The sequence below is a fragment of the Neomonachus schauinslandi genome, chromosome 10 (assembly GCF_002201575.2).
Source record: "Neomonachus schauinslandi chromosome 10, ASM220157v2, whole genome shotgun sequence".
NCBI lineage: Eukaryota > Metazoa > Chordata > Mammalia > Carnivora > Phocidae > Neomonachus > Neomonachus schauinslandi.
In genome coordinates, this window is record NC_058412.1 from 130,632,756 (window position 1) to 130,654,856 (window position 22,101).

General features: G+C 39.1%; 1 protein-coding gene across 1 annotated transcript in view; it reads left to right on the top strand.

Moving 5' to 3' along the window:
• DOK5 (docking protein 5) overlaps window positions 1-22,101 on the top strand; it is a 152,286-nt gene that overhangs the window by 90,568 nt on the left and 39,617 nt on the right. The window contains exons 3-5 of the mRNA XM_021677816.2: window positions 11,328-11,442; window positions 11,528-11,647; window positions 14,448-14,637. Of these exons, the coding sequence (XP_021533491.1) occupies window positions 11,328-11,442; window positions 11,528-11,647; window positions 14,448-14,637 (425 nt within the window). The remainder of the gene's footprint in view (window positions 1-11,327; window positions 11,443-11,527; window positions 11,648-14,447; window positions 14,638-22,101) is intronic.

Genomic DNA, 22,101 nt, shown 5'->3' on the forward strand with positions numbered 1-22,101 from the left:
TGTAATATTCCAACTATATGTTTCTTAAAATCACTTATATATTTCTACCAGAGCTACATCTAAAATGAAAGCAAGCCAAAAATTTAAAAACCAAATGGTCATTCACACAGTGGAGTACCATACAGAAACCAAAACCTCTTATATATGAGACAACATGGAAGAATCTCACAGAGGTGAGGTTGGGTGAAAGAATGCAAGACATGGAAAAATACGTATGATGTTATTCCATTTATAAAAAGCTTTTTAAAAGAACTAACCACGATAGAGATCAGAGTAGTGAATCTTATTTGTGGGCAGCTCTGACCCAGGAAGTGGTGATAGTGACTAAAATGTTTTTTATGACTCAGGATGCATGGTGGTTACACAGATGTGTATGCACGTAAAGATGCACTGGGCTGTCTTCTCAAGATTTCTGTCCTTTTCTGTGTGTGTGATCCCCAGGACCTGTACATAAATCCCTGCTCTGGGTGTCTCAAGCAGAATTACACTGAGCAGTAGCCCAAGTTATAAAACTAGGGTGCTGTATGTACCCACAGAAAAGCAAGTGGTTTTTGAAAAGCTGAGTTTTCTTCAACACTTTAAGGTCCAAGTAGGAAAAGATGAGTTTAGTTCAGACTGTCTTCTTTTAATTTAACGAATACTTTATTTTTACTTAGGGACACTGTGTAAGATTTCTTCTGAAAAATTTTAAAAAGCAACTGATTTGACTACCAAGTAAAACTGATAACCAATATCCTAGTAACTCATAATGTATTTGACCAGGAAATCTGTTCTGCTTTGTACAAAAAGCAACATTATTGTACAGCGAGATTTGAGAGGAAATCTCTATGAAAATTCCTGGCCAAAAGAAAATCGAACAGAGGGTGTATTAACCAACTTCTGCTGTGGCAACAGTTCCAAAATTTTAGTAGCCTATAGCGACACGTTTTTGTCTCCTGCCCTTGTTACATGAGGGGTCTGGGTTGGCTGTGGGTGGACTGAGCACAGCTGGATTAATTTCACTCAGCTGAGATCCATCTGTCTGTACATTCAGAGATCCAGGAAGGTGGGGAACATTACTCTCATAGTGGAAGGTTGAAGCTCAAGGAGGGCAGAACTGACCTAATTATGCATGCATTTAAAGCATCTACTTGGACATGGCCTATCAGGTCATGTCCTGTTGGCCAAAGTCAGTTGCATGGCTAAGTCCAAACTCATTAGTAAAGAATCAGAAGGCTTGGGAGAGAATGGATGATTATGAAAAAATAACTCAATAAATGGTAGAAAATGAAGATTACTATGAGGGGCAGAATTTACCTTTGGTCTTATTTTAAATTCCTCCAAATCCTAGAGACAGAATCATTTTGCCAAGTCTTACCATTGCTTAATCTGTTCCAACCTCCATGCTTAGAAGCATACTTTATGCATCAGAGAACTTCCTATTTAGTGTTCATTATCTTTTACCAGCAGAATTTTTAAGAAGCTACTATCTTCTGTGAATTTTTAATTAGTCCATGATAATTTCTGTCAGAAAGAAATGGCCCCAGGATAAGCCTGGCACTAAGTGGGGCTCTTGAAAGTAAACATAACAATTTCTAGAGAAAAATCAAGCATTTCAAAGGTCCTAATATCAACATTTTCAGTAAGCCATACAGATATTTCCAGTCTTCTTTGATAGCAACATGTTTTTTAGCTTCATTTCAAGAGAAAAATCTCTGGAGTCAGTAAGCTTAAATACATCCTAGTAAATGAAAAGCAAGGTTGAAACTGAGAGGTCACAGGTTAATTTGAAAAGGTAACCAGACTGGTAGCAGCCCCCCAAATAAACAGAAGTTATTTCGATTGTCTAACTTGGGATCTGCTATTGTTTTAGCATGGAAAGTATATAAAAGAGTAGGTAAAAATATTTAAAGTCTATTTATATACCTTTATTTATTTATTTATTTATTTATTTATTTAACAGAGAGAGACACAGCGAGAGAGGGAACACAGGCAGGGGGAGTGGGAGAGGGAGAAGCAGGCTTCCCGCCGAGCAGAGAGCCCGATGCGGGGCTCGATCCCAGGATCCCGGAACCATGACCTGAGCCGAAGGCAGACGCTTAATGACTGAGCCACCCAGGCACCCCTATATAACATTTTTAATCACAAAATTCAACTTCTTTTCTGCTATCAAAACTCAGTTCTGTTAGAGATGAAAAAGTATATCTCACCTAACTTTAGACCTCTCTTTGGAATAGGTCTTTCATCCTTTAAATCATATTTCTCAGAGATATTTCAGATTTTGATCATGAGGCTTGAAATACTTTATTGTCTTTCTCACTCAGGAAATGCATTCAATGAAATGGGCAAAAAAGGCAAAAGGAAAACAGATGATGCTATTCAGATGGGTGACCTTTGGGATCTCAAGTGGGAACCAAGCCTTTACCAAGTTTCTGTCGCAATCTTTGTCATGCCTCTACCAAGCCAATGAGAGTCCTTCTGGGTGACTCTAGGACCTTTAGGTCAGTTGATTCACCTGGACTGTTGATTCAGTAGAAAATGAAATGAAATGAAACTCAGTTTCATAATACTAGTATTAGATCAGTAGTAGTAGGTTTATGGTGTTTTTCTTAATTTTCAGTCATTTGTTATTTATTCATTAATGTTTGTTGTCACAGTAACACCTCTACTCATATTTACTTAATCGTTTGCTTTAAATCAGCTCACTTCTCTATTTAAGTAAATTCACCATAAGAGCAAATTTTCTTACTACCATCAGTAGAAGACCAGTATCTACTGCCATGAACAGGAATTAACATTTAAAAAGAAATACAATGGAAAGAAAATAATGTTAAGTTCTAACTACTTTTTGCTACAGAAATCTTTTTTTTTAATGTGGTAAAAAATGCATAGCATGAAATCTACCCCTTTAGTAACTTTTTTTGTTATGTAAATTCAGCATTTTTTTTATTCTTCTGTTAATCCCCATACATTACATCATTAGTTTTAGATGAAGTGTTCCATGATTCATTGTTTGTGCATAACACCCAGTGCTCCATGCAGAACGTGCCCTCTTTAATACCCTTCACCAGGCTAACCCATCCCCCAACCCCCCTCCCCTCTAGAACCCTGTTTGTTTTTCAGAGTCCATCGTCTCTCCTGGTTCGTCTCCCCCTCCGATTTCCCCCGCTTCATTCTCCCCCTCCCGCTACTAGTCCCCCTTAGTAACTTTTTAAGTATATAGTACAGTATTGTTAATTACATGCCCACTGTTGTACAGCAGATTTCTATAACTTTTTCACCTTGTGTGATTGAAACCCTGTACCCATTGAACAGCTACGTCTGCCTTCCCCCTCTCCCCATCCCCTGGCAACCACCACTCTGGTATCTGCTTCTGATTTTCACCACTGTGGATACCTTGTATAAGTGGAATCATGCAGTGTTTGCCCCTCTATGACCAGCTTATTTCACATAGCATAATGTCCTCCAGGTTCATCCATGTTGTCACAAATGGTAAAATTTCCTTCTTTTTTTAAGCCTGAATAATATTCTATAGTATGCATATACCATATTTCTTTACTTATTTATCCATGGACATTTAGGTTGTTTCCATATCTTAGCTGTTGTGAATAATGTTGCTATGAACATGGGAGAGCAAATACCTCTTTGAGATCCTGTTTTTATATATTTGGATATACAATATACTCAGAAGTGGGATTGCTTCATCACGTGAGAGTTCTATTTTTAATTTTTTGAGGAACCTCCATCCTGTTTTCCATAGTGGCTACACCGTTTTACATTTCCACCAACAATTCACGAAACTTTCAATTTCCCTTCTGCTTTTTATTTTTTTTCTTTAAATAATGGCCATTCTAACATGTGAGAAGTGATATACCTCATTGTGTTTTGATTTGCATTTCCCTGAAGATTAGTGATGTTTAACAACTTTTCATATACCTGTTGGCAGTTTCTAGGTCTTTGGACAAATGTCTATTCAAGTCATTTGCTCATTTTTTTTTTAAAGATTTTATTTATTTATTTATTTGAGAGAGAGAGAGAGAGAAACAGCATGAGAGGGGATAGGGTCAGAGGGAGAAGCAGACTCCCCGCCGAGCTGGGAGCCCGATGTGGGACTCGATCCCAGGACCCTGGGATCATGACCTGAGCCTAAGGCAGTCGCTTAACCAACTGAGCCACCCAGGTGCCCCATTTGCTCATTTTTTTAATTGGGTTGCTTTTTAGCTGTTGAGTTGTAGGGGTTCCATATATATTTTGGGTATTAAGCCCTTACCAGATACATGGTTTGCATATATTTTCACCCATTCTTTAGGTTGCTTTTCAGTCCGTTGATTGTTTTCTTTGCTGCATGGAAGTTTTTTTGTTTGTTTTGTCCCACTTGTCAATTTTTCAGGGTTATTGCCTGTGCTTTCAGTGCCAGATCTGATAAATCATTGCCAAAGCCAATGTTAAGAAACTTTTTTCTGCTATGTTTTCTTTAGAAGTTTATGCTTTTAAGACCTACATTTAAGCCTTTAATCAATTTTGAGTCAATTTTTGCATAAGATGAGAGCCCAGCTGCATACTTTCGCATGTGGATATCCAGTTTCCCAACTCCATTGGTTGAAGAAACTCTCCTTTCCCCATTGTGTATTTTTGGCATAGATGCAACAGTTTATTTCTGAGCTCTCTATTTTATTCCATCTGTCTGTATGTCCGTCTTTGTGCCAGTACCATCCTGTTTTGATTACTGTAGCTTTGTAATATGTTTTGAAGTTTAGGAAGTGTGAAGCCTTCGGTTTCATTCTTCCTCAAGACCATTAGACTATGTATTCAGGGTCCTTTGTGGTTCTATATGAATTTTACGATGGCCTTTTTATATCTGCAAATAGTGCATTGGGATTTTGAAAGAGATCGCATTGAATTTGTAGATAACTTTAAGTAGCATGGAAATTTTATCTTATTTTATTTACTTGTTTTTTTAAAGATTTATTTATTTATTTTAGAGAGAGAGAGTGTGCATGAGTGGGGGGGGGGCTCAGAGGGGCAGAAGGAGAGGGAGAGAGAAAATATCAAGCAGACTCTCGCTGAGCATGAAGCCTGATCCTGGGCTTGATCTCACGATGCTGGGATCATGACCTGAGCCGAAATCAAGAGTCAGACACTTAACTGACTGAGCCACCCAGGCACCCCAAATGTGGACATTTTAACAATATTAAGTCTTTCAGTGCATGAACGAGGGATGTCTTCTCATTTATTTGTAGCTTATTTAACTTTTTTAGCATTGTTTTGTAGTTTTCAGTGCAAAAATTTTTTTTCTTCCTTGGTTACATTTATTCATAAGTATTTTATTCTTTTTAGTGTTATTGTAAATGGGATTGTTTTCTTATATTTCTTTTTGAGATTGTTCACTGTCAGTATATAGAAACATAATTGATTTTTGTGTCATTTTGTATCTGGCAACTCTACTGAATTCATATATTAGTTCTAACAGGTGTGTGTGGGGGGAGAGATCTTTAGGGTTTTCTATATGCAGGATTATGTCATCTGCAAACAGATAATTTTACTTCTTCTTTTCCAATCTGGATGCATATAGTAAAAAGCAATTAAACAAAGGGACAATAGAAGCCTACCCAGACCCTTAGTCCTCCTCACTACATATACATACAAGAATATGTATGTGTGCAAGAATGCCTGTATAAACATTATTTTTATAGAAATGGGAATAAATTATATCTCCCATGGTGGTTTAACAAAACTATTTCTGTTTTGAATATGGTGTTTTAACATTTTATATTTTAAATTGTATTTTGGCTTAATAAAGTGTACTGTATGGATTTAGCTTATGATACTCTAACAATGAGTGTGGCTCTCAAAGTAATACATAAATCCCAATAATGAATTAAGCCCTTGCTTTGTTAAGATATGCAGGGAGTAATTCCAGGTAACCAAGTACTGAGATAACATTCTGATCTCAAACATGCAATTCTTTTGTTCATGCATTGTTTTCCTCTGACTGGATAATTTCAAAGGACTTGTCTTCAAGTTTTCTGGTTCTTTCTTCTGCTTGATCAAATCTGTTCTGAACCCTGCTAGTGAATTTTCAGTTCAGCTATTGTATTCTTCAGCTCAAGACTTGTTCTTTCCCTATACAAAACTAGTCCACAAAGTCTGAGAGACTGGCTGTTTTTTCAAATGTGTGGATCCCAACACAAACTTTCAAGGAATATGAAGAAACAGAAAACATAGCTCAATCAAAGTAACAAAATAAATCTTTAGAAAATGACCCTAAAGAATTGGAAGTATATGAATTACCTGAGAAAGAATTTGAGATCATCATCATGAAGATGCCTCAATGAGTTCAGGAAAACAAATTTTGGCCAGATTAAAGGGGGAAAAAAATGAAAAAGCTTAGAGATATTGATTTCCTTAGGTCCCCTGACTTTTCATGAGCTGCATAGCCTTATGGGGAATGTGGGCAGGGAGATGCCTGAGGGAGAAGGGGGACTACAGAGAAGGCTTATCCTTAAGTGCACATGTCAAGGGCAGGAGGTCAAATGTTCAAACCTATAAGCAAACTTCATCCTTGCGAAACAAGTAAATTCCTTTCTCAGAAGCTTTGTACTTTCTGTTACCTGTGGCTGGAGTGGCTGGGCCCAGCTATTCATATGATTCACTTTTTCAGATCTTTTTGTCTCTGCTCAAATGATCCCTTCTCTGAAAGGGCATCCTTACCCCCTTATGTAAAATAGCAGAATCTCCTGAGCCCCCTGAAATCCTTTTTCACACCTTTGTTTGTCCTCATAGCACTTCCTTATCCCTGCCTGGTAAAATGGTTCTTTGCTTATTTCCTCCCTTTAAATAAGAATAAACAAAAAATAAATAAATATGAATAAACAATGAGTTTAAAAAATTTGATGAGTGAATGGATTCCAGGAAGATTCTTGAAGAGGAAATGTGGCTCTCCTATAATTGTGTTTAAGTCACTCCCTCCTGATGCTGTTAACACCTTGAAGAAATTTTTACATTTTATTTGTGAATCTCTATACAAAGATGGTATAATTCATGTAGAGTTTAGGGTGTATCTTTTCTCTTACACTGTGAAAGAAAAATAAAATCTCTGACTACAGAGGCTCAGGAGGGAGTTTTCTTAAAAAGTTTTGAACTTGGTGGGAAATAACTTCGGATCTGAGACCTAAGGAAAAGACAAGAAATTCAAACTGAAGGTGACCTGAAGGTATTGCCTGCCCGTGGTCCTGAAAGCTCATCTTCTTTGAGGTCGTATTGAGGATCCAAAGCAGTCACTTTTTAAAAAAATTTAATTAATTAATTAATTTATTTATTTGACAGAGAGAGACACAGCAAGATAGGGAACACAAGCAGGAGGAGTGGGAGAGGGAGAAACAGGCTTCCTGCTGAGCAGGGAGTCTAATGCGGGCCTTGATCCCAGGGTCCTGGAATGAAGTCTGGCATTGGGCTCCCTGCTCAGTGGGGAGCCTGCTTCTCCCTCTGTCTGCTGCTCCCCCTTGTGCTCTCTTCTCTCTCTTTCTGACAAGTAAATAAAATCTTTAAAAAAAAAAAGGAATATTAAAAAAATATATTCTGCTTTTGGTTTTCTCATTTACAAAATGGAGCAATGGTGGAAATAAATCTGCCTTACACAGGTTTTAAAGTGACTTATAAATATACCTGCAAATATTCTTATAATTTTCACTCTAGCATGTATTTTGAGGAAGGCTCTATTATGGATTAGCATAGATTGCAATTCTTTTGAAAGAAAGGAGTGTGTATGTGGGTGGTGGGGGGTGGGGATGTGGGCAAGCATGAGCTCATTGAGATGTGGTTCTGAACTGGGGGCAGAAACTGCGTTAGAACCTGCTAGCCTTTTGACACATCAAACATAATCCTGCCTGCTCTGTGAACACTCACCTCCTCCGAGCCAGGGGTGTTGGGTTGCTTATTCTCTAAACCAATTTCCCAAATAGGTAATTGTGTTCTGACTCATGCAATTCACCCTACATTTTCTGACGCTTTCAGGTGACATTCCTTCCTCTTTACCTTTAATGGATGTGTAATGAAATGACATATTTCAAAGTCATTGCTGTGCTTCAGGTTAGGGTGGACTACTTTTATATAATGTCTCAGTAGAGGGTCAGAATAAAGCCTGGGGCACTCACGCCCTACTTCACCTGCCCCCCTCAATCCCCCGCCCCTCCTCTACACCAGCGAAAACAAAGAAGTCCTCAAATATGTGATGACTTTCCAGGCTGAAGATTCTATGGGCTGAAAGGACTTAGAGTCAGTCCTTAGTATTTCAGGTGGGTGAAGAGCACAGGCATTGGGGTCAGTTTGCCTCACTCAAAACTTGGTTCTGCCATTTTTTTGCTGTGACCTTGAGCGCATGACTTTGACCTTTCTCATCTACAGCTACTTCAGCTGGAAAATAACTGATAGTAATATCTGTGTTGCAGGGTGTTTATGAAGATCAAATGAGACACATTATGTAAGACTAGTCTAAGCACAGCATGTGGTATATGGAGCAGGCTCAATAAATGTTGGCTCTCCGATGATTGTCATTGATTCGGTCCATCAGTAATTGATAGGTGACTCACGTCTAGCTGGGTGCTGGAGAGATCGATGGATTAATTATAATCACAGATAATAGAACAAAGCTTCATACAGCATACATGGGAACAGAGAGAAGGCAACGAGTACTTCACACGGAGGTCAGGGCAAGTATCCCCAAGGAAGTGGGCCTTGCAGGAAAAGTGAAATTTCCCTGGAGAAAGAGGCATTCACCTTGGAGAGGCCCTGTGCAAGTAAATTTGTGGGTGTGTTTGGTCTTCTGTTCATCAATTCACATATATTCATTGAGTTCCCACTATGTGGCAGGCTCTGTATTAGATTCAGGGGACACAGTGGTGAGCAAAAACCTAGGGAATTTTCATTCTAGAGGCAAGACAGGCACTAAACCATAGCCTATATGGCCATCAGAGGGCGTGAGGGCAAAGATGTCATTAGAAGATAGAGCCTGGAGACTCTGATTAGATGGAGGGATAGGGGGTGTCCAGTAGGGCTCTGCAGGTAACTGCGATTTGAACTAAGACCCATAAGGTGGGTGTAAGCGAAGTAAGGAGAGTGTAGGGAAGGCTCTGTGCCAGGAGAATCATGGTGCCTTCTGGGGCCTGAACAAAAGCCAGTGTGGCTGGAACTTATGACTCATGTGGAAGGTGTAAGAGAGGAGGCTGGTAAGATAGCTTAAGGAAGACTACAGAGGGCCTTGATGGTCATCCTAAGGGCTTGGCTGCTTGTCCCAAGTGCAATGAGAAGTCACTGCAGTGTTCTGTTTTATGCACAGAAATGCTGGTATCAGACTTATGTTTGAAAATATCTTCTGGATGCTGTGTTTACAGTGAATTAATGAGGTTACATGGAAGTGGAGAGACCAATAAATAGTTGGATTGGGATATTGGCACAAAAATACATAGACAAAAAATAAACAGTTGCAGGGTGCCTGGATGGCTCAGTCAGTTAAGCATCTGACTCTTGATTTCAGCACAGGTCATAATCTCAGGGTCTTGAGATTGAGCCTCATGTCAGGCTCTGCGCTTAGCGCAGAGTCTGCTTGAGATTCTTTTTCTCCCTCTGCCCCTTCCTCTGCTTGCAGTCTCCTTCTCTCTAAAATAAATAAATACATAAATAAAATCTTCAAAAAATCAACAGTTGCATCTGGTAAACTCTGAGGGATTTGGAGTAGCTAGAGAATAAAGTCGGTGGTGTCAAGCTACTAAAGTTACCTACTAAGGTAGGTAGTGCTTTAGCCAGCTTTGGGGGGACACTGATGTCTTAGTCCACTTGGACTGCCATAAAAAAATACCGTATACTGGGTAGCTTTTAAACCACAGAAATGTAATTCTCATAGTTCTAGAGTCTGGGAAGTCCAAGGTCAAGGCACCAGCAGATTTTGTGTCTGGTGAGAACTTGCTTTCTGGTTCATAGGAGGCATCTTCTTGCTGTGTCCTCACGTGGTGAAGGCAGGAGGTAGTGTGCTGGGGTCTCTTTTATAAGGACACTAATCCTGTTCCGTAGGGCTCCACCCTCAAGACCTATCACCCTCCAAAAGTCCCATCTCTTAATACCATCACCTTGAAGGGTAGGATTTCAACATATACATTTGGGGAGCCACAAACATTTGGTCAGTAACAACTGTTAAGATATTTTATGCCAAGAAATTTGCATTTATACTATAAAGAGAGCCAATGGAGGTTAAGAAGTTGGGGAATGAAATAATCAGGTTAGGGTATATGTGGAGGATATTGACTTCTCTCCTCCCCTATTTCTTGAACCAGGCATTCCTTAAATCTAGAATAAGATGAGAGATAGTGCTAAAGGCAAAAACTGATGGGAGATATATTCTTTTATATAACACAAAAGAGATATACTAAGGGGAGGTTAAATTTGTTAATGTGCATTATTTATCTCGTAAATACCCTGAGGCCACCAGTGCCTTCTCTCACGCAGCCAGTCATCACAACCCTTGAATGCAGCAGGGGATCTGGGTGTAACTGAAGGAGGGACAGCCATTTTGGAAATACAGTAAGCCAATACCCTTAGCGGGAGGGGAGTAGTTTATAAAAGTGTTAACATTATGAAAGTTTATAACAGGGACCAAGTGACTGTGGGTTAGAGGAAGGAAAGAGAGCATGTCTAATGGGGAAAGGTTTCCCTATTGGGGAGAAAAAGGTGATGCCATGCAGACTCTAAAACAGAGGCCCTGTAAACCACTGAGAAGCTGGGAGTAAGCCAGAGAGTAGGGAAGCATGGGACAAAGCCACTGTCTGTCTTGGAATATAGGACTTGAACCCCGAGTAGAGGGGCATTTTTGGGACTTCTGACACTCCATTCCTGATTATTGAAGAGTGAGATGACACAGTTATGAATTGGGCCACCATTTCCTTCCTTTCTCGGGGTGGATGGGTGTAAGTTACCTTCACTGGGAGTACCCTGAGGGGTTAGAGTATTTGAAAGGCTTTCCACGGAGATGGGGATATAGTTGTGAGAACTATTCACTGGGGAGAATCTTCTGGGAGATAAAAACACCAAATGAGCTTTCTATCTCTGTGAAGTTTTGAGCTCATGCCACCTAATATGCTTCAGAAAATATAAAAAGGAAGGTAATTCACTGGCATTCCTTGCTATGTATTAAGGATAACACTGAAATAATTTGCAGCTTTCAAAAATGCACTTTTCGGTCAAGTGGTGTTCATGTGTGGTGTGCCTTCCACTTACTGTGCCTTCCCTTAGTGTGGTGGTGTTGACTGGGCGTGTTCGTTCAGGGAGTGTGATCAGATTTGCAATTGTTCATTTTTCAGGTTACAGAGCTCAACAACGTGAAGAACGTAGCTCGGTTGCCAAAGAGCACCAAGAAACATGCCATAGGGATTTATTTCAGTGATGATACCTCCAAGACCTTTGCTTGTGAATCAGGTTCGTCCAAGGCAGGGAGGGCTTTTGCTTTTAGCTTTTAAGCAGGCGCTGGGCATGCATGTTAATCTTTTGGACATTTCCACAGATCTTGAGGCCGATGAATGGTGCAAAGTACTCCAGATGGAGTGTGTGGGCACGCGGATCAATGACATCAGCCTCGGAGAGCCTGACTTATTGGCTACTGGGGTTGAGAGAGAACAGAGTGGTATGTAAAGAAAATTCTCTCCTTTGCTCTCTTGAACACTGTTTTTGTCCCACCATAAGACATCTTCATTATGTGACATTTTTGAAGTTACAAAAAATGTATAAGGAAGTAAAAAGAACCTTTTAGTTGACCTAGATCCTATGTTACTATTTCAATGTGTTTCTTTTCTTAATGTGTTTTCAATGCACAAATATGAATGTATCTGTATGAATACCATCAGCTAGGAATCTGAGGAAACCTGCGATGTGCCAGTTCCTGTGGCAGGTGCATTAGGTCATTTAATTTTCCCGGCAGCTCCATGAAGCAGGCACCATACCTTCCCTCCTTTTACAGATGAGGAGACTGACGTTCAGAAGAGCTACACCTCTTGTGCTAATTCCAACAGCTTATGTTGGATACACTCCGGACCTGTATTCATAATATACTGATTTTACCACATAATGGGTTGTGTTTTGTTTTTTTTTTTTTGTCTTAAGTTTTTCATTAGAAGTATTTCATTGAAAGCTTTCCAGTGTTTTTAATAGAATCCAAACTTCATGACTGTTTTCTCAGGTTTAAACCTACCTAATTCTGTGCTTTTTTTTTTTTTTTTTTTTTTAACTAAACACTTGAGCCAACGCCTTGAGCTCAACACTCAACATGGAACTAAATCATTTTAGGTAATAATGACCAAAATACCCATGAACATTTCAGCAAAACTCAGTATTGGTTTACAGTATGAGCCTGGAGGTGAGGAATTATTTCTTCGTTTCCAAGTAACCAAGCCTTGTGACAGGGCAGATTGGATCCCAGAGTCCTGCTCTTTTGTAGCCCATTGACTTGATCTGTGAGGATGGAATGCACCAGAAAAGGCCACTGGTCCACTGGCTTGATAATGAGCGTGGCAGAGGTGGAATGTACTGACCCTTTCCATGGGTGCACACTCCAATTGTTAATAAAAAATGCCCTTGCTTTCACTTGGAACTCTGTCTTCATGACACCTTTACAGGCTGGGACTATTTTGGGTGCACCGTATCTGCCATAACCCATCTCCATGGAAATGTTATTGACTGAGACTTACAAGTGCTTGGCAAATTCAAAAAAAGTCTCTTTGTAGACTGGGAAGCTGAGCTGTAGAGAAGCCAAGCCATTTTCCAAGGTCATACAACCAAGCCCTGGGCTCTAACTTGTGTAGTTCACTGAATCAGGATGCTCCGGGCTAAGAGGATGCACCTGTGGTGCCTCATGGACAGATGCATATGAAGCCAGACATAAAGAGGAAAATATGATAGATTTTGATTTTTTTAAAATCTAGAGTGCTCATATCAGCACCTGGTTTTCACAAATTTATATTTATGAAGCAATATCCCAATCATGCTGCAAATGAATCCAAGAACGGGCTGTGCCTAGATGTTCCCTTTACCGGGCCAACTGTGCCTCAGTTTCCTCTTCTGTCAAATAGGAATAAGAATATCCCTGGTACATAACTAGGAAGGATTATTACAAAGCTCACCTATGTCTTTGAAGGCACTTTACGGTATTAATTTGCGTGACTTCAAGTAATTGTAACTTAAGCAGTCACTCTTACCACTGTTACTGTTGTTATCCTTGAGTGAAGTAGAGTTATAGAAGAACTTTTAAGTGAATGAATTGGTAATGGTCTCTCTTGCTTTTTACTTAATGATGACAGTCTTTCTGACTTATTCTAGAACTACCCTGGGAGAGATTTTACTCCATTAGAATATACTTTTAAAATAACAGTTGCTAGAAAGTAGCAAATAATTAGTTATTGGGAGTTTGAAATAACTTTAGAAAATATGGAAAAATAGATCCATGAAATCATGCAGTCATGACACTCCCATTTACTCAACTCAGCTAAAATCAACAAGAATTCTAATGACTTCCTTATTATAAAATAATTAATTTAGAATACCACTGGTAAGATCAGTGCCACACTGTTTTGTCAGATAATGGGCGATCTACCATAATGATGGATAGGTGAAAATGTGTTTGGTGTAGTAATATTTTTGCTCATGTTTCGCTTAGAGGTTTTGACTCATAATTTCCTAAATTAATGAATTTTCTAGAAATATAACAGAAATACCATGATGGAGTCTGTGGGGATGAAAATTTGGTTGCAGTAATAAGCCAAGTCATTTATTGAGAGTAATCTTGGTTAAATATTAACAGTCATCCAAATAAGCAAATGGGTATTTGTAATTGGCTAAAGAGAGTTCTTGTTAAAACTAATTCAAATACATCCATTGGATTTTTCCCAAACTGGTGGTCAGTTAAGTGCATGGTATTAGCGTGGGGTTTTATTTAAATAATTTGGGATGTAGTTTTATTCATTTAGTTATGAAAATTATTAGTTGATCAGTATAACTTTAATATCATTAAATCATGTGACAATTATTTTGCACCTGCATCTTTTGTGAACACAAAAATGTGGGTGTAATTAATATGTACTTGGCAGGAAAAAAATTGTTTTTAATGGTTTCATTGCTTTAGTCTTTTATTGGCATACAAATTTTTTTTATTATGCAAATTCAAAAATTCTAAAAATGGTCTTTGCTCAGGTAAATAGTGTTTAGTGTATGTTGACAGCCAGACTGTGACATTATTATGTTGCTTAACATGGTCTTCATTTAAAAAATCATTTTCTGGGACTATGAATTTATGAGAAAGGTTTATCTTCCTGAATGTTCAACCTAAACCTAGAATATGGGCTAGAATTATTTTTGAAATGCCTCTTTGTTCCTACAATGTCTTTGATGTTTTATTCCCGGGATTTTAGACTAACCTTTTGTTTTTCTCCCAGAGAGATTCAATGTGTATTTGATGCCATCCCCTAACTTAGATGTACATGGCGAATGTGCCTTGCAGATTACATATGAGCACATCTGTCTTTGGGACGTCCAGAATCCCAGAGTCAAACTCATCTCTTGGCCGCTAAGCGCCCTGCGGCGGTATGGGCGAGATGCTGCTTGGTTCACTTTTGAGGCAGGGAGGTGAGTTTCAAGACTGTTCTTCTACTTTTTTGTCTTTCCCCAGGGTTGCATATCAGATCCACCCTGAAGCATGCTTCTGCAACCGTGGAGAGCTATGACCCTACAGTGCTAGGCATATTATAAAGGAGTCATCTATTCAATATGGCTTTATTTCCCCTGCGGGATTCTAATGTTTCATGAATGTGACATGAATTTTCATTGCACGGTTTGATTCCGTACCACAAACTGAAGTTGAATTAGGTAAAAAGGCTGAAAATGTACATTTCCTGGGTCATGCTGAACACAGGCCAGCTTCTTGGGTTTGGAAAACATCCATATTGTTATTCTGTTTATGTTTCCTTGTTGGCTTACTATGGTAGATTATCAGTATGAGGGGCCATGCATTTCTGAAGGTGCCATTGATTGAGTTCCATCCACGGTGTAATGAATAGCGCTAACACTAGGAGGTTGATTCTAGAACTGGCTTATTGCAATCAATACCCAATAAGCCCTTCTAGGGCTTGCCCTTTTTCCTTTCAGAAGTCAATTTTGGAAAGGGAAGAGGGTGCCAATAATATTTGGGTTGATCATTAGCTACAAAGAGATTCATCTAATCAGGATCTCACTTTTCTCCCCCTCACCCACCCTCCTCCCTCAGAATTTGGGCTCTTTTTTTCCAAACACCGCAGATTAATTTTGTATTTTAGAATTTTAAATGACTAAATTTTAAGAAATACAAGTCCTTCTGTAACATGGCCTGACATTTACATTAAAGTTGAAAGCAGTCAGCTTGTGACTTTGAAAAATCTTTTGTTTGTTTGTAAAAGTGGATGGTTCTTCCCGACAGGGATACAATACTTGATATAAGGAGAGTAAAAACAGGAGTTCCAAACATGTAAGACCCTAATTTGTGTGAATATGTAACAATAATGCTCTACTCAACTTAGTGTGCTCATTCTGTGATAAGTAAAGCCCAATTATTTAAGCTTTGCTTTTCAGAAATATGATCCATTTGATTCTCCTGTAACTATCCTCAAAAGTTTTTAAGCTTTCTTTCCCAAACAGCTCTTTCCCATTCTGTTTTATTTTTAAGTACCTGGAAATTGAAATGTTATAAATGAGTCTGTGAATCTCCCAGAGACGGCAAAAGTCCTCATGTTAGAAAATAAAACTTAAAAAAATATATATCTTCAGAGCAATGTTTTTTTGTCAGAATTACTTGTTTATTATCCTTATGGGAACATCTCTGTAGAAAGATCAGAATTTGTTTGGGAAAGTGGGTATATTTCCCTGTTTGGGTCTCAGAAATTATTTATGTATTAATCATTACCAGTGAAATCTATGTATGAAAAATGTTTTATGATAAAAGTAGACTTTTCTATTGATTATATGCCTCATATCATCTCCCACTTCTGTTTCGTATCGACGCACAATAGAATTCTGCATTGATCAGGATATTTGGGGCCTATCTTGGGTAGCCCTTATTCAAACATTAAAATTTTTAAATTATTCCTTGGATTTATAGGAATAGTAGTAGGAAGAATATGTCTTTCCATCATAATTTCTTTTTTTTTTAAATGTTTTATTTATTTATTCATGAGAGTCAGAGAGAGAGAGAGAGAGAGGCAGAGGCAGAGGGAGAAGCAGGCTCCCCGCCTAGCAGGGAGCCCGATGCGGGACTCGATCCCGGGACTCCAGGATCATGACCTGAGCTGAAGGCAGTCGCTTAACCAACTGAGCCACCCAGGCGCCCAATTTCCATCATAATTTCTGAAAGTTAAAACCTTAGTAAACTTTTCTAGTATCTCATGACTAATATTAAACTTTTTTTGACATTATCTTTCAGGTTTTAATGTTACTCACATCTTGCAAAAGTTTAATTTATTCATATTAGTCTAGTAGACTGCTAAGGATTTAGGAGATTATTTTAAAGACTGATATTTCTCCTAAGTGTGATAGGAAACCAGAGAGATTTTTAAGCAGGTGTGTGTGTGTGTGTGTGTGTGTGTGTATGGACAATGGAATAGAGGTGGCAGATGTACATATGGGGAGATGCTGCAGGAGCTCAGGTAAAAAAAAAATGGATGAAAATTATGGATATATTGGAGACATAAATTTCAAAAATATTCCTTTGACCAAAAGCCATAAGGTGCTGACTCGGAAAATGAAAGCATTTTGTTCCATGACTTTGTACTTTGTATGGTCTGACCTTTAGGGTACTTTGTCCAAGATCTCCAGCTGTTAGATGAGTACAGTACCTCCAACCCACACCCCACAGTGTTGTGTCTCAAATATTGTAGGGACTTAGAACACTTTACTTCTGAATCCCATTCTTATTCAGTGGTCAAGTTTGTGGGGCTGGTGCTAACTGGAGAGTGAGTCCTCAGAAGGGAAAGTGTCGGGATGGTGCTCTTAAGATCTTGTTCATTTCTCAGACAGCACGGTGGGGTGGAAGAAGCACTGATTCAGGAGTCAGAGAGGCCTTAGTTTTTAATGTCTGTTCTTTATTAGCGGTTGACTTTGAACAAAGGTTTTAACTTCCCTTGTAAGTTTATCCAAGTCATAACTTCCTTGCAGGATTGTTGTGGATAACAGCAGTGATGATGCACGCAGATGATCTGAAAGGGTGCTGAGCTTCCCCTTAGTAGTGCTTTGATATTTTATTATGATTACTTTTGGAGTAGGACTTGAGTTTGCAGGATACAGACAGTGTTAAACACAAGGTAATATTACTACTTTACATTTTGCCTGAAACGCAAATAAAGATGAATTTTTATAGTTACCATCAAGATGCTCAGGATAATAAGATCATTTGTTTTCCCCCAAGCATGAAGGTTTCATATCTGCCTTGCTTTATTAGTGAAGATAATTTTTTCCTTGGCTATTTTTGAATGTGTTCAAAACAAAGCAGTTTCATTTTAACTAATAGAATTTTCTCCCTATCTCATGTCAATAAATGAAGAGGAGTTAGGCAAATAGTTTTCATGCATCTAACATGCATCTGCAAAGATTTTGCAATATTGCCCTCCAGAACACAAGGAATCTCCCCCAAAAACTTTGGACAAAGTTCTGCTCACTCTCAGCCTCTGTTTAGAATTGAGACTGAGTATTATTTCTGCTCAGTGGGCCCACTCTACCCCACCAAGACTGACACCGGGGCATGTGTAATAAACTGGATGGGCATTGTGGAGGAAATGAAATGAGATTGCAGCTCTACCCCATACTGGCTTTGGACCTTGAGGGAATGACCTAACTCTCTAAGCTCCATTGGCCACCTGTAAAATGGGTACAATACACTATGTACCTCAGAAGATTGCCATGAATATTAAAGAAGGACCTACACAAAAACCTGCCATAATGCCTGGCATGTAGTAGACAGTCATATCAACCAAACCGACACAACAGGAAAGAAATTCATTGGCTCACATAACTGAGGGTCAAGGAGGTAGAGATGGCATCAGGCTTGACTTGATTCAGAGTCTAAATGACCGTAGATTTCATCTCTCAGTCCTGTTTCTTCTAAGAGAGCTTTGCTCTGGCTCTGCACAGTGGCTTCCAAGAGCTTTGGGATATTCTCACACCGTCAGCCAATAGAAGAGGGAGAAATTCCTACCATATATTGACCATCACATTCACTAAGGGTCAAGTACTATACTGGGGACTTTACACAAAGCACACAGGGTACAAATACAGTGGGGTGGTTCTCCCAAAGCAGGAAGAGGGTACCGATGGAATCGAAGACGGATGGATGTAAGGTTTAAAACGAAAGAAAATCTAACAGAATGTGTCCAATACAACATTTAATAATTGCTCAAAGCAAATAGGGCGAAGCAGCTATTGGACTGTAATTAGTCGTATCACTCATAATGGTGCAGAGATACAGAACAGTGGTTCTCAACCAGGGATGTGTTTGTCCCAGGGAACATTTGGCAATGTCTGGAGCCATTTTCAATTGTCACAATTGGACAGGGATGCCATTGGCGTCTAGTGGGTAGAGGGGCCAGAGATACTGCTAAACATACACTACACAGAACCACCTCCCATGACAAATAGGTATCTGGTCTAATTAGCCAGTTGGAAAACTCTGTTCCAGCAGGCATGCCAGCCACTGAAAATAATCACTGATATTTATGGAGCTGTTACTACGTGAAGGTCACTATACTAAGCATTTTGCATGCACAGTCTCATTTAAGTCATTCGCTGCTCATATAAAGTAGGGAATATTATCATTCTCATCTTAAAAGGAAACTTGGAAACCTGGATGACTGGTCCAGAGACATTAGACTAGTAAGTGGTGGATTCAGGAGTCACACTCCGGTCTTCTTACTTCCAAACCCTGCAGATATCTAGGAAGGCTAAATGTCATATTCCACTAGGTGAGCCTAGTTCTTCACTAACTTCTGTGGAGCTAGGGAAGAGAAAGTGTTCTTACATCACCAGAGCACCCTAAAACCATTTGGATGTGTGCTAATGTATGAATTTTCTTAGTTCCTGGAACCTCCTATTCTTTTAGAAGTACAGGTGCATAGAGCCAGGATTGCTCGTCTCTCCTGGACAACAGGATCACGATCATAGGTCATTAGAGTCTTCTAGATGTTGTTTCTCCCCCTCTCCACCCAATAGAAGCAAATCAGATCATATCTCTGTTTTTTTTTTTTTCCTTGAAGAAATCCAGAGTTGAAATGTAAGCTTTTTAATAAAGTGCAGTTGCATGATTAATTGCCACTCCTAGCCCCTGTAGACCAAGAACTGTTAGTTTATCTGGTGGGCTGAGAGGCATATTGCTTACTTTGAGATTTTTCTGGTCTTTTATTTGTTTCCACTTGGAAGCCCTGAAACTTCAGTGAAACACATCAGGCTGGCAGGGGCTCTGATTTTTTTTATGGGAAGATCCAACTGACATGAGGTTCTAACTGTGTTAACATCTCCCTTGGAACCATTCTTGAAATATGATTGTTTAAAGAAAGGTGGCAGGTGTCCAGTAAGTACCCCTGTTAATTTTATAGCTGGCTGCTGAGTTAGCATGCTCCAGTGTCAGGCTCTGCCTTACCTCTTGACTGATTTAAATTAATACCCTGGGTTTAGCACCTGCAGGAGTGAAAGAAGCTCAGGTGACATTTGGCAGAAGGTACTGAATAATTACCACGCATGAGTGCTTCTCTTTACCAGCCAGAGAGAGTCTCTTTTGTGCTTTTGACATCATTTTAAGAGAAACTTTTAGGTATGCCAAGTATATGTGAAAATCGACATTGTATGTACAAATTATTTTTCTTAAAGGGAGTGCACAAATATGTGAAAAGTTTTTTGGGTTTTTTTTGTTTGTTTCCCCCTGTAATTGATGAGTTTACAGGACCACTCTTCTAACATAAATTGTTGAATATTCTCTATTTCTCCTTTTGATTCTAAGCTACTTAGTAATCTCTCATTCCTGAATATTTTAGGAAACATATACCCATTCTTATTAAATGATCGGAAGCAAATTGACAAACAAAAAGTACTCCATTCTTCCTGCCATGTTGAGCGGAGAAATTGGCATAAACACGTCCTGGATCTCACATGCGGGCTTGCTTAGAAGTGTGATTCTTTTCTTTTGCAAGAAAATGCCAACTACAGTTGTGCCATTTATGTGGCCTTTGATTCCCCATTAGCATTTATCTCAAGAGTAATTTTAATTATAAAGGTAATGCACCCGTATTATAAATATTCCTTTAATGGAGGCAGGTGTGAAAGAGAAGAGAGAGCTCTCCTTTCTACTCTATGGAGTAAGCTTTTTAGTAATCATCTTCAAGAGATCTGTGCTAGGTGTGAGGGTGTGAACACAGACAAGGCAAGGCCACATCATACATAAGAAGCTTAGCCAGGTCCCTTCTACCTCCTTGTTGTGATTTTAACATGTGAAATCCCTAAAGGAAAGGATGACTTTCTCATGACCTTTGGGGAAAACCTCTCGTCAGTACATCCTGTCTTGTGGCCATCATTTTTAAGAAAAATTTTTATGTATATTTTTTATTTTATTTATTTATTTTTCTAGCTTTCTTGAGGTAGCATTGACTTATAACATTGTTTAAGTTTAAAGTGTACAGTGTGTATATTGCAAAATGATTACCACAGTGAGTTTAGTTAATACCTTCACTACCCCACATAATTATCATTTTTGTGTGTGTGGTTGAGAACATTTAAGTTCTACTCTCTTAGGCAACTTTGAAGTATACAATACAGTATTTTTCACTGTAGTCACAGTGCTGTACCTTAGATCCCCAGAACTTAACCTTCTAACTGAAAGTTTGTGCCCTGTGCTCATCTCCTCATTTTCCCCACCCTCCAGTCCTTGGTACCACCATTCTACTGTCTGATTTTGTGAGTTTGGCTTTTTTATATTCCACGTACAAGTGAGATCATATGGTATTTTTCTTTCTCTGTCTGACTTATTTCACTTAGCATAATGCCCTCGAGGTCTATCCATGGTGTTACAAATAGCAGGATTTACTTCTCTTTTACGGCTAATATTACAGTGTGTGTGTACACACACACACACACACACATGCCACATTTTCTTTATGCAGTTCATCCATTGGTGGGCACTTGGCTGTTTCCATGTTTTGGCTATTGTAAATAATGCTGCCGTGAACATGGGGTGCACATATTTCTTTGAGATGGTGATTTCATTTTCTTTGAATATATACCCAGGAGTAGAATAGCTGGATCATATGGCAGTTCTATTTTTAGTTTTCTGAACAGCCTCCGTACGGTTTTCCACGTGGCTGTACCAATTTATATTCCTGCCAACAGTGCACAAGTATTTCCTTTTCTCCACATGCTCTCTGATACTTGTTATCTCTTCTCGTTTTTCATATTAGCCATTCTAACAGGTGTGAGGTGATATCCTATTGTGGTTTTGATTTCCCTGATGATTAGTGATGCTGCATGTATTTTCATGAACCTGTTGGCCATTTGTATGGTGCAGCCGTCTTCCTGCAGGCGATGATCCACTAGTGTATGTGACCAATTTATATGTGATGGTACCTCACATTCTAGAAGGGTGTAGTAAAAATGAGTCATTTCCTTCTTACATCAAATGTTTGCTGAGTGCACCCTAAGAGCCTAGTGCGGTTCCAAGCACTGTAGATGTAGCAGTGAATGAAACATACAAGTGTTCTGCCCTTTTGAAATTCATTCTGTAGAGGAAAGGGGATACAGACAATAATAGACATTTTAAAAAGTAAAAGAGATGTTAGATTGTTTAAGTCCACAGCAAAAACTAAAGTCATTCAATGGAAAGTGCCACAGGAGGGAGTGAAATTTTAAATAGGGTGAGTGGGACTGGCTTTGCCAAGTCAGTGATGCCTGACAAAAACTCCAGGAAGAATCGGGGGGAGAGCATTCCACCCAGAAGAAGGAGGTGGGGAAAAGGTGCCGAAGTGGGGGGTATATGTGGAGTGTGCAAAGAAGAGCCAATGGGCTGGCATGACTGGGGCAGAATAAGGG